The sequence below is a fragment of the Wallemia ichthyophaga genome (genome assembly GCF_000400465.1).
Source record: "Wallemia ichthyophaga EXF-994 unplaced genomic scaffold scaffold24, whole genome shotgun sequence".
Classification (NCBI taxonomy): Eukaryota; Fungi; Basidiomycota; class Wallemiomycetes; order Wallemiales; family Wallemiaceae; genus Wallemia; species Wallemia ichthyophaga.
In genome coordinates, this window is record NW_008806297.1 from 1 (window position 1) to 12,042 (window position 12,042).

Sequence of the window (12,042 nt, forward strand, 5' to 3'; positions counted from 1 at the left end):
CGCTGCAGTGAGGTGGTCTGCGTGTGCGTGTGTCTCCAGAATATGGCGTACGTCTAATTTGCTCGTGGATATGTGCGCTAGTAGTCCATCGGCACTCTGCGTACTCACATGCCCACTATTGCTGTCATAATCGAGCACTGGGTCTATCACCGCGGCTTGCAGTGTTCTAGGACAGTGCAGCACGTACGTCCATGTCGAACTGTCCTTATCGTAGAACGTCTGGGTTGTGGGTGTGTTGGCAGCTACATGCGTACGGAATGGCGGGGTTGGAGTGGCTGCAGCAGTACTTTGAAGTCTAATACCGCCTTTTATCCCACCAGCTACTTTCCAATTACGATTACGTATAATTTTCGCTATCATGGTCGAGTCACTAATCACGTCATTCACCGATAAACTTCTTGGTTGGTTACCATCAAAATTTAACCGAGTTTAATGTTATAGAGGAGAATGTCAAGCAATCTGTCAAGCTCTCTGCTAAGCTCTCGCCTCAGCCGCTCACTCAGGAAGCGTACAATGAACATAATACCTTCGTGGTTCGCTGTAACGATGGGGACTGGGATTCTTTCAATCCTGCTATTTAACTCACCTTACCAATTCAATGGCCTGCACGTAATAGCCGGCGTGATATTCGCCATTAACATCATCGTATTTGTTGTGTTACTGATATTTACTATACTCCGATACGCTATTTGGCCATCGCTGCTCCCACTGATGCTCACACACCCCGTCAACCTTTTTTTGGGGACGTTTCCAATGGGATTAGATACGCTGATTACAATGATTGTCAACTCTCTAGTCCCCCGATATGGTTACAACTACGTCTTACTAGCCTATGTGCTGTGGTATATCAGCGTTGCCATTTCAATAATCACCTGTATAGGTATTCCTTTTATTCAGATGAGCAGGCAGAACGTCGAAAATAGACAGATATTCGCGACTGCACTTCTACCCACCGTCAGTACAATAGTCGCAGCGTCTACAGGTGCTTCTGTGGCGAATGTCCTCCCAGACTCACAGGCTAGGATCACTATTGTCATTTCATACATCCTCTTAGGCATGGGACTGCCAATATCCGTACTCCTCATGGCTAATTACAGCTACAGACTCATCCTATTCAAGTTGCCCCAGCCTGCTTTCATTAGCTCGACCTTTATCACTATAGGGCCATGCGGGCAGTCTGCATATGCCATCCTCAAGCTGAGCAGCGATGTTAATATGCTTATCTCAAAAACAGGTCTTCCTTGACTCACCTGCCTCAGCTTCCCTATCGGCACCCTGGCCTTGTCTGCTCAAGAGCTGGGCAAGGAGATGGACTCAACAGGGATGAAAGTCGTCGGTACTATCCTGATGATGCTCTTGTTGATAATTTGGCTGCTTCTTTTTCCAGTGACTCTTTACTTCAGCGTCATTAAGGATTCTTGGTTCACTAGCCCGTGTCTGTCGGAAGTCGGTGGCCAGCCGCCTTCATTTGAGGAGGTTGACTTTATCAAGAACCGCAAGTATTGAACGAATATAGATATGTTTTATAGAATCAAAGCCAGGATGAGATTGTATGATGTAATGTATTTAATTTATTTTCCCTAATTTTTTTCACTGTCTTCTTATCGGGTGCTAAGAGGATGGGCAGGAATAAGCTCGATTCTGGCTGGAAAGGACGCCAGCAGAAGCAGTCTGAGGATTAGAAGCCTAACAATGATCTTAAGGGGGGCTATAAGAAGAACTTTAAGAAGGACAATAAGAATGACTCTAACCACTCAAGTAAACACGACAGAGGCTACAAAAACCACAGCAAGTCACATAGAAAGTCATCTCACGACCATGTCATCAAATGTGAGCTATTTGTTTTGATATTGAGTGAAATGCTCAAAACATTCTCAAGCTTAACAAGGCGTTACAGAAGCCTTCACGTTTAGAGCCTTTAGCGCCTCCAGCAACGGACAGCGAGCACGGTGAGGTGTTGACACGTCTCGACGTGTGCAAACCTTCACCAAAAGTGAGCGCTATAAACATCGAATAAACACAGCATGCTCATATGTATCAGACTATGCTCAAGCTTCTTCATCGCATCAAAGCTTTAGTCGTTCAGCTCCTCCCTCATCAAGTCGATATGGACGTGTTGAGGCAGCCAGAGGTGAAAAGCCAGATTATTAACAGTAACACTGTTTCAACGTTCATTGACGCCAGTGGCGATCTCAAAGATGCTCTCCCTTTTGCCCTTCTCAAGCTGAAACAATATTTCCAAAAGGAAGCTCTTCAAGATCAGTCCGATTACGACGAACATATGTGCAGATCAGTCGCTTCCGAGGTTCTTTCCCGATACGTCATGCATCGTGTAGACGCCCAAAAGCTACCGAAAGTCATGTCTCACCGTTTCCTCTACTTAGAGTCAGACGGTGACCTCAGTGCACCGCTGAGCGTGTTGGAACTGGCCATAGATCTTCACGCTACTTTTTTCCTCAGCTCAGATGAATCCCAGACGGCGGTAACGGCTTTGTGGAATGGCTCGTGGGTGCAGATACACACCGATACCAGTCAGAATCAGATAGAATACGTACCATATCACAAGACAGACGGTCACTCCCTCTTCCACCACTTTGATCCATCGAAAATCGCTGTACCCAAGTATCAGAACTACTTGAGGATCGTCATATGGGTTGTCTTTCTCGCTGTTTTTTCATTCTCCGTCCAATCCCCAACAGAACAACTTAACCCTAAGAAGAGATTTGACGAGTGGGAGTATGTCTTGTATGGCATGAGTATTAGTTTCTTGTTCGAAGAAGCTAATCGCATGTTCAAGAGCTTACGTATACGCGGCCTATCATCGGTTTTCAATTTCTGGACGATAGTCAATGTCATCACCTATGTTATACTCACTCTCTCATTCAATCTGAGGGTTGCTGGGATATACAGTGTGGATGAGAGTGACAAAGACAGACTACATATGCTCAGTTTTGAGATTCTCTCAATGGCTTCACCTCTAATTTGGATCAAGCTACTGCCAATTTTCGATCTCTTCCTGTATGTAGGCACGATGGAGCTTGTGATTATTCGGATGATCAGGCAGAGTTTAGTCTTCTTCTTGCTACTCGGTGTCGTTTTTGCAGGGCATGCTCAGGCGCTGTATGCATTAGATGCAGCTGACGGTGAGCAGGGCAGTTTCGCAAGTATATGCAAAATTCTACTCAGGAGTATATTCGGCGATGCAGACTTTGGTACAGTTGCAAATCAGGCACGATTCGGTCAGCCGTTTGGCGAGTTTATCTTCTACGCTTGGTGCTTCGTTACCATAATCATCCTCTTAAACGTACTTGTCGCGCTTTATGCCTCCAGCTATGAAGGTGTAACAGACGACGCCGTCAACGAGTTTATGGCCTTCTTCGCTGGGAAGACAGTCAGTATGATTCGTACACCTGATCACTTTGTCTATGTGGCGCCGTTTAATTTAATTGAAGATATCTTTGTCGCGCCTTTTGAATGGATAGTCACGAAAGAGACATACAGCAAGATCAACAGGGTAGTATTAAGTGTACTGTTTTTTATACCGCTTAGTATCATTGCAGCGCTAGAAGCTAATGATGTCTTTAGGCAGACGACTGTTTATAAAAATTTTATCGACACGCGTATTCCATTTATGGACGCGGACGTAGACGATTTAGATGAAGAGGATGAGGAGTATAAGATATGCAGACATAGGTTTGAAGATTTAAAGAAAAGGCTTGAGTAAGTGGCGAAATAGGTTAAAAAAGATATTAAGATGTGTAACTACAATCAAGTCATAAGAAATACATCTAATTAAAAAATTGTTAGTAATTTATACCTGAAATGCACTCCTTCTTGGTAATTCCAATCAGTTACCGTTGTATAGTACTCAAGGCTTATCGGCAAAGTTAGGCCAATAAGCTCATACAGTGTGAATAATATTGTCATCACTTGTATTACAAGAAAGAGTGCTCGTGTTTCAACTCACCTCGTTTACGTTGAAGAAAGGAGAGATTTCAGTGGATTTTGAGATTTTTAAAGACAAGGCATAACCCTAACAATGACAATTAAAAATCATGAGAATAATTTAATAGAGTCAAAGGCTTCAAATATTCAAGTGTAATTTCAAGTGAAATAGCTTCAGTCTTTGCACTAGAACTATCAAGATGGAAGATGATTTGTATCAAGACCCATACGCGATAAATAACAATGCTACAACTTTAAATACACAGTATACACAGCCTATACAGCATTCTCTGCCACCAGATGCCGCTGATGAATCAGCCAGGAAGATATTCATCGGTGGTCTCAATTGGGATACTACAGAGGAGAATCTGAGCAAATATTTTAGTAAATTTGGTCAAGTCGTACAGCTTAACATTATGAGAGATCCAAATACAAATAAATCGCGTGGTTTCGGTTTTCTCACTTTTGCTGATTTAGATAGCGTACAGCAGGTTATGATACGTGATCATTGGCTTGATGGCAAGCTTATTGATCCGAAGAGGAATATGCATAGACATGACAACCTCAAGCATAAGAAAATCTTTATCGGTGGTATTCCACTGACAATGCCCGTCGAGCAAGTGGTGGATGAATTTGGCGCTGTTTTTGGTACAATTACAGATGCTAACCTTATGTATGATAAGGAGACAGGTAGATCAAGAGGTTTTGGCTTTCTTACCTTTGAGAGTGAACAGCAGGCAGAAGATGCTGTAAAAGAAGGGCGATTTGATTTGGTTGGTAAATCCGTCGAAGTTAAGCGTGTTCAGACTAGGAATGAGAGGTCTGGTACTCAAGATGCCGGTAAGCAGTATCAGACTTCGATGTTCGGTGGTCCAACAAATAATCCATTCAATCCTCAAGCAATGGCTGCCATGTATCAACGCATGGGCTGGAATGCATTCGGTGGAGTGAGTGAGATTATTCAATGACTAAGAAAAACTCTAACTAGCCAATCAGATGGGTATGATGAACCCTATGATGATGGGTGGTATGGGCGGTATGGCAAACCCCATGATGCAGATGATGCAGCAGAATCCATCATCCACTACCGCAGCACCTTCAGAAGGTGCTAATCAGGATGAAGAATCTGCATACGGATCTTATGGTGGACCACTACAGCCCGGCTTGGGTCAGGTACCGAGACATAACGTCAATACACCAAAATCACAACCAGGACCTCAAAGATCAGCGCAGCGTACACAAAACACTTATAAGCCATATTAATATAACTAGTTGTACCAATATATTTTATTCTTTCATGTAAATCATCTTCAACTCGTTCAACCAACATCTAAGCAGATAATTATGTCAGATTTAGCGCAAACTGCTTATGCGGATGCACTGATTGTGAGTAAATGTTGATAAGCCTATAAAAGTAGCTCACATCGCCTAGAATGCACGCCCTGGTGATTCTGTAGCTGCACTCCAAAACCGTATAAAGAAAGCCGCAACGCTACAAGAAGAACTAGCAAACTTCTTTCAAGCCCGCGCATCAGCTGAACTGGCTTATGCAGCTTCACTTAATAAAATCACGCGCTCTAAGCCATTCATTTCGGATGTACAACTCCTGAGTCGATCAGGCTTAGGTGGAATCTGGGATAATCTACAGGATGAATTATTTCAGCTATCTGTTATACACGATAAATTCGCTAAGAAGATATCCGATCAAGTCGAGAAACCGCTGAGAATGGCGTCCCAACAAGGTGAATGGGGCAGCCTCCCAAGTTCAGATACAGCAATGAATAAACTCGTCAAGAGCATCGACGAGTCACAGAAGAGCGTTAATAAGGTACGTGAGGGTGTTACATTGGTGTACACACCACTTAAATCACTCACAGTTTCAACGTAAAGTTGATAACGCTGGTGGTAAAAAATCTGGCGCTGCAGGCTCACGACTCACTCAAGCTCAATCTACATACGCTAATGCTCAACAAAAATTCATTTCTAGCGCTCCTTCTTACTTCAACTCTTACCAAATTACAGATTCTAATAGACTTCAAGAATTACGCTCGATTTTCGTTAAATGGGAGACGATGCAGTCTGAATTGAACCAATCAAAGCAAAAAATCAATGAACATAACTTAGCTGAGTTACTTAATTGGTCTACAGATGATGATCAAAATGAGTACCTCACTCAACTTTCTTCTTTATTAGGTTTGAACTTAGGCGCTAACGACTCCCTCTCAGCCTCTACACAGGCTCATTCACCAAATACTCAATCTCAATCATTTGATCCTGTTCGTCCACTCAACAGCAGGAGTAGCTCCACTTTGAAAGAGAATGCCAGCGGCGTGCGCTCTTCAATCGCCAACACTTTCTTCAGTAGAAATAGATCCAAGTCAAACTCACGCGATAGTTATGTCGCTACAACTCAAGAAATTCCTCCTGTACCTGCGATGAGCAGTAATCCAAGACATTCATCCACAGTCGGTGACCTTGAAGCACTCGATCATCCAGCCGCACAATCTACCACTCAACTCGAGCCTGTAAGCGAGAATCTGATGGATGCCAATAACGAGGATCAAGGTACTACTGAGAAGGCTGTTGATCTCAATGGCACAAATGCCACAGATGCCACAGATGCTCCAGAGAAAGAAAACCCAGAAACATTAATGTCGACCTCCCCGCAACCAATCGAAACTTCACCGTCAACCGGTAATGATCAAGACGATAACGCGGCAATGTCCAAAGTTCGTCAGTCCCTTATCGCGTCTGCACCGGTTCAGCGTCGACCTACCACCATGCGTGGCAGGAGGGATGTCCGGAATACCATGTTTGTGAATGACGTACCTGACGATATGCCACTGGGTGAGGCGTTAAAGATGAGGGGAGCTGGACCGACAGGAGCGACAGGCACATCAGCATCACCAACATCACCAACATCACTAACTAATCCATTCGTAAGCGCAAACGCACCAGCTACCACCTCTCCACCATCTTTAAACCCTAAACCTTCAATTGAGGGTATAGCGACAGAGCGCACGATGAGCATGAGTAGCACTACGCCATCGCTTACGCCGTCCATCCAGAACAAATCCACCGTCGATCCATTCGAAGGCTCCGACGCGATGGTGGAGGGACTGAAGCCGGCCATTACTGAGAATGTAAATGTGCTGATGAAGGGCGGAGAAGTAGTCAAGGTAATGATCACAGGTGAGGTTAGCTTATGGTACAAACCGTCGTCTGTAAGTGTCGACACTCCAACATTCCGCCTTAGTGCGTTTGAGCAGCTCGAGAAAGTAGCTCCAAACCCCCAATACCTCGAACATATCGCAGACAGACACGGAGAATATAAGGTGAATCTCGACGCTTTGTCCAAGGTTGGAAAAGCATTGGTTCTCAAATATCAGCTATACATATCACAATCACAGCTCAAGAGCTACGTCCCAATGTTGGTTAATATGAAATGGAAACATGAGTTTAATACTCACTCAGCTATTGTCAATTACTCGCTTAATCAGGAGTCTAGTCTGATGAAGAAGGGTAAAGCATTAAACGGCGTGCAGCTGCTCATACCAATTAATGCAAAGAGTGTTCAATCTAAACCTCAAGGTATATACTCCCCAGAGAGGAAGAAAATGACTTGGATGTTGAACAACATCAATGATGGTAACTCTGATAAGATATTGGCTAGATTTGTCGTCGATGATGAGCAATATCAGCAACAACCCGCTCAATTGAAGTGGATAGTCGGAGGAGAGATCACTTCAGATGTCGATGTCGAACTTGAAAACATTGGCAGTGTATCTTCCACCATTAAAAACACTGTCAATGGCAAATATTTGATCAGCTAGGAGTGGGGCGTTTATCGTTATCATTTGACCTGTTCCGTAATCCTTCTTTGTTGCTGTTCTAGACATACCCTTTCCTTATACTCTCGCACACGTACACACACATACACTCACTCACTCACTCACTCACACTCATTTCTTGATATAAGTCTATACACTTTCTGTTTTGTACATACACCCAATTTGATATATATAGTGGAATTTAGATAATCTCTGCATAATTTTAAATAAGATATAGCGCTGTGTGTTGTAATAAATATGCAATGCAAGTCTATCAAAAAATTTGGTTTTCCTCTGTATACTTCAAAGAAACCAAGAAACATAGGCATGTGCTTCATATTACACCCCTTTAAATCGCTTGAATGTTGTACAAACCGTATGATCTTGCATTGACCCGTGAACGAGCCAATCTGTGTTCGTTGTTTGGGACTGATTGTGAAAAATTAGCAGTGGATATGAGCTATCAATAATCACGCACTTGGAAAGTCCTCACGAATGCCGATATTCACCCCCGATGAGTAGTATACCAGTGGTCTGAATCCAGGTTCTTCTTCCATCACTACGCTATTCCTAAATTTTGCAGTTAAAGCTTCCTTGCCTTGCACATTAGCATATGTCATTCCCATTCTCTTTTCACTGTGGTATACGTCCCTGCGTCATCATCTATCAGTACGTCATCGTCTTGGCGTAAGACACTCACCACTTATAATTGATACGCATCGATGCAAATTTATACAGTTCATCAACTGTCAAAAAACTGGAGCTGATCAGATTTCACGTCTCCTTTCACTCCATCTCACTCACTTGACGAACGCATATCCAACATTCGAACGCGACTTGAAATCCATGCGCAGGTAGAGAAAGTCAAATGATCTGGGCACGACATCTGAAATATATTTTTCAAGCTGATCAGTAGTGAGTCTGTTTGGAATATTCTGTATAGTCAAGTTTGTGGGTAATATGTCTCATAATAAAGCTCACGGACACACCTTGATCATAACAGTCGTACGGGTATCTTCGCCTCTTTCAATACGGCCGAGATCAATCTGGTTGCGTTCTGGGGTATGTGATCTTTGACTTTTCGCTGACTTGTATGAGCTTTCGTGAGCAACTGATGGAGCATGGATAGACGAGGGCAGTGACCTGGATGTACTAGAGATCAATTGCGGCTGGGCGGTGTCAGCTATGAACGACTGTCAAGCCCAACGCACACTAAATGAAGACAGATAAGACTGAGGATCGAGATTAGGTATGGCTCCTTCAAATGGCTGCAGCTTGCGTTCTTTGAATTTAGCAGCTTTGTTGCGTGCTGCTAACGATTCAAGCACCGAGTGATTCCATGTCTTCTCGACATCGTAACGCGATTGACCAAGCGCTTTGTCTGCTTCCATAGCATGACGAGTATCGTCGTACTCGATCTGGAGCAGCACTTGATCATTTTGCAGAAGAATGTGCTGGTATTTGGCTACTCTGCCAATCGTTTCGAGTAGATCCTATTGGCATTGAGCGAGGTGTTTAGCTCAAACAAATAACTCACAAGGACAGGTCGTTGGGCTTCTTTATGAAGGCGTACTGAGAGCTTTCCTGACGTCATTGAATTGATGTAGCGCTTGGCGTCGGTTGTCTGGGTATAAATTGAGCGAGTGATCGAGGCGGAATAAAAGTAAAACTCACTTCGTTAATCTCACTCTCAGTGCACAGCCTTGCCTTGAATTTGGATTCACCAAGGTCGACGAGCGCGTCGTGTGCATCGGAGTAAGTGAAGAAGGCGAGAATGACCTGCTTTGTGAGATTAAAGCCAAAGGCACACTAAATACACTCACAAACCCCTCTTTGGATAGATTTGATATATTGATCGCCTTCATATTTGTGAAATTCTGGCGAATGTGAGCTAAATCACGAGATTAATCACGACCAACGCTAAACAAAGACTGAACATTCTCTACAGAGAGATCACCGGAGAGAGAATCGACTCTCAAGAACCTTGATTGAAGCAATTCTGCTTCGCTTTGGAGGGATGTCTCGACTGTGCCATCGATAGAATTTGTGTGTGGGCAGCCTTCAGTGGTGTAGCTGAAGCGCATTGCCGATGCAGGTGATAAAGGGCTTTCTGCGGTGACAACATCACTAGAGTTGCCATCATCGTTACCGGAGAATGACCACCTCCTAAACGCCATACCCAAAGAAGCAATTTCTCTTGTAGACATTATAATAGCAACTGTTTAAATTTATCTTCAGCTTGGCATCGTGTAACGCGTATGTGTTAGCCCTACCAAGTTTATTCTCACTTCTTTATGTTTAAGTGAGTGTGTCGTTAGCCCAAAAATCCCTTTGTCGTGAAGTTGATTGCTTTAATTAAAGTTTCGAACGAGTGGGGGCGTTGAGTTGAGTGCGTGCAACTCGTGAAATTTTTGATATTCAAAGTGATTTGTTCAAATGAAAGATATTTAATTGATGGCTTCATACTCCTAGAAAGAGCTGATGCCGTTCTTCAATTCGGCTGAAAGTCTGGATCATTCGCCTTGTCGGCTGCAATTTCAATCCGTGTCGAAATGAATAGATTCCATGTGGCAAAGATACATAATGACTACATGCTCGATACAGTTGACTTCAGACCAAAAAACGACGACGTCAATGTAATGACTGAGCTTCTCAATATTCAAAATGCCAAAAAGATGTCCTCCCACCCAGAATCGAACTAGGAACCTCAAGATATGCCGGTTTGCCATTACAGTCTTGCGCTCTGCCAATTGAGCTATAGGAGGCTGTGACGTAAACTCGATCTATAATGTTCTAATTCCAAACTTATCAACCTTGGCACAAATAATTTCATTGATCCGTCCCAGCAATCCATTTTTGAGAATGCTATGATGAAAAGCGCCCTTCACCTTATCGTGATTATTAAAAGAAGTCTCGGACGCTTATCACGTACAAGTTTGTTACTAAAATTTTACTCACAGTGATTTCACATCTAAAGGAGATAATCACGAAAACTAGAGCGGTTAATCTTTCGAGTAGCGAGAATCTTTCTTGCTTTGTTTGGGACTACTCAGCTTTGTAAATCATTGAATCAGTTGTGACGCGGTGAAGTAGATCCACGTAATGAAGAGATGCATATTTTAGATCATTGTTATATTCGTGGGCGAGTAATCATTCAATCAATACAAAGTTCTGATTGATGCAACCGGTAAGATGAGCACCCATCATCATCGAATTGGCTGAAACTTGTCACACGGGCAGCCTTTTGATGGCTGCTAGCTAGATTTGATACTCAGGATATATAAATCTCGCACTCTAAATGGCTTTTCAATGTCAATGAGATCTTAACCATGTCTCTTCCATAATTATTTGAAATCTCGAAATGCACCTGGTGAAGCCAAAGTCCCGATTTATGAGTTGGGCTGACCCCCCATTTTCTTTGCGTAAAGTGCATCTGATAGGCTTGCAATGACCTGAAATGTCAATGGTTTTTTTCTTGGAGCCGCCATTGAGTCCTGTGGACGCGACTTGTCGGGATACGTATATCGTGTCTAGAAGGATGAGTATATTAAAGTTCCGGGTGCTTGAGATATCTATCAGCCAGGAATGTTTGTTTCTATCGACTAAGCACGCGAAAACCTTTATATATGTCCTTTAGCGTACTCCAGAGCGATGTCGGATTGCAACTTCCGAACAGCCCATAGGGCGCAAATGGAGACACATGAACACAATACTGGCGAGATATTGTAACGCCTATTCAGGACTATTTATGAAGCTTTTTTATTTGGAGATCATCAAAACTCGTAAATGCGCCGTCTGAGATGAGATAGGTGGTAGTCAAGAAATCCCACTAAGTGGATATTGGGCAGAGGATTGAGATGGGGATGTATTTGGAATGCTGGAAATGTTATGAAAATAATGGTGTTGCTAAAGTTTTCAAATTGTCAGTATATGGTTTCTCTGCGTTCGTCTTTGCACTTATTTGGCTATTTGCACAGTAATTGGAGTAGATATGATTCTTTCAACTGCTAATCATCTGCTTAATCCTATTTTTAGTAATTTAAGTATTAATTGCCATATTCAAACCACTCTGCCACTTCTGTCCGTCTTTCTACATCAGCCTATATGCAACGACAAAAGGCAGCGGCAGAGAATAAGTAGAGTCGTAGCTCTTTGATAACGCTACAATACTACGATGAGCAAAATATCGCAGAATTCTGCAAAAAAAAGCTGATCATACGACTGACATCATTGGAACCACACGGTTACGCCATCATATTCCTTCTTC

General features: G+C 43.0%; 5 protein-coding genes and 1 non-coding gene across 6 annotated transcripts; 4 read left to right on the plus strand and 2 right to left on the minus strand.

Moving 5' to 3' along the window:
* Positions 1-897: 897 nt before the first annotated feature.
* On the plus strand, positions 898-1,506 carry J056_002671 (Sulfite efflux pump SSU1; the record flags this gene model as incomplete). The annotated part of the gene is made up of 2 exons (XM_009271936.1): positions 898-1,175; positions 1,260-1,506. The coding sequence occupies 2 exons, from the start codon at positions 898-900 to the stop codon at positions 1,504-1,506; spliced, it is 525 nt and encodes a 174-aa protein (XP_009270211.1).
* A 312-nt stretch (positions 1,507-1,818) lies between these two features.
* Positions 1,819-3,724, plus strand: J056_002672 (Calcium channel YVC1; the record flags this gene model as incomplete). The annotated part of the gene is made up of 3 exons (XM_009271937.1): positions 1,819-1,830; positions 1,880-1,993; positions 2,042-3,724. 3 exons carry the CDS (start codon positions 1,819-1,821, stop codon positions 3,722-3,724), a joined length of 1,809 nt encoding a protein of 602 aa, XP_009270212.1.
* Positions 3,725-4,145: 421 nt separating this feature from the next.
* J056_002673 (Nuclear polyadenylated RNA-binding protein 4) lies at positions 4,146-5,208 on the plus strand (the record flags this gene model as incomplete). The annotated part of the gene is made up of 2 exons (XM_009271938.1): positions 4,146-4,892; positions 4,942-5,208. The coding sequence occupies 2 exons, from the start codon at positions 4,146-4,148 to the stop codon at positions 5,206-5,208; spliced, it is 1,014 nt and encodes a 337-aa protein (XP_009270213.1).
* Positions 5,209-5,289: 81 nt separating this feature from the next.
* J056_002674 (SH3-containing GRB2-like protein 3-interacting protein 1) lies at positions 5,290-7,778 on the plus strand (the record flags this gene model as incomplete). Its single annotated transcript, XM_009271939.1, has 3 exons — positions 5,290-5,331; positions 5,378-5,773; positions 5,823-7,778. 3 exons carry the CDS (start codon positions 5,290-5,292, stop codon positions 7,776-7,778), a joined length of 2,394 nt encoding a protein of 797 aa, XP_009270214.1.
* A 346-nt stretch (positions 7,779-8,124) lies between these two features.
* Positions 8,125-9,982, minus strand: J056_002675 (Meiosis protein mei2; the record flags this gene model as incomplete). The annotated part of the gene is made up of 10 exons (XM_009271940.1): positions 8,125-8,204; positions 8,254-8,426; positions 8,476-8,532; positions 8,580-8,710; positions 8,765-8,944; positions 8,987-9,268; positions 9,313-9,399; positions 9,450-9,554; positions 9,599-9,652; positions 9,695-9,982. The coding sequence occupies 10 exons, from the start codon at positions 9,980-9,982 to the stop codon at positions 8,125-8,127; spliced, it is 1,437 nt and encodes a 478-aa protein (XP_009270215.1).
* A 471-nt stretch (positions 9,983-10,453) lies between these two features.
* Positions 10,454-10,540, minus strand: J056_004918. Its single transcript has one exon. It is a non-coding gene; the product is annotated as a tRNA-Tyr (tRNA).
* Between the last annotated feature and the right edge of the window lie 1,502 nt (positions 10,541-12,042).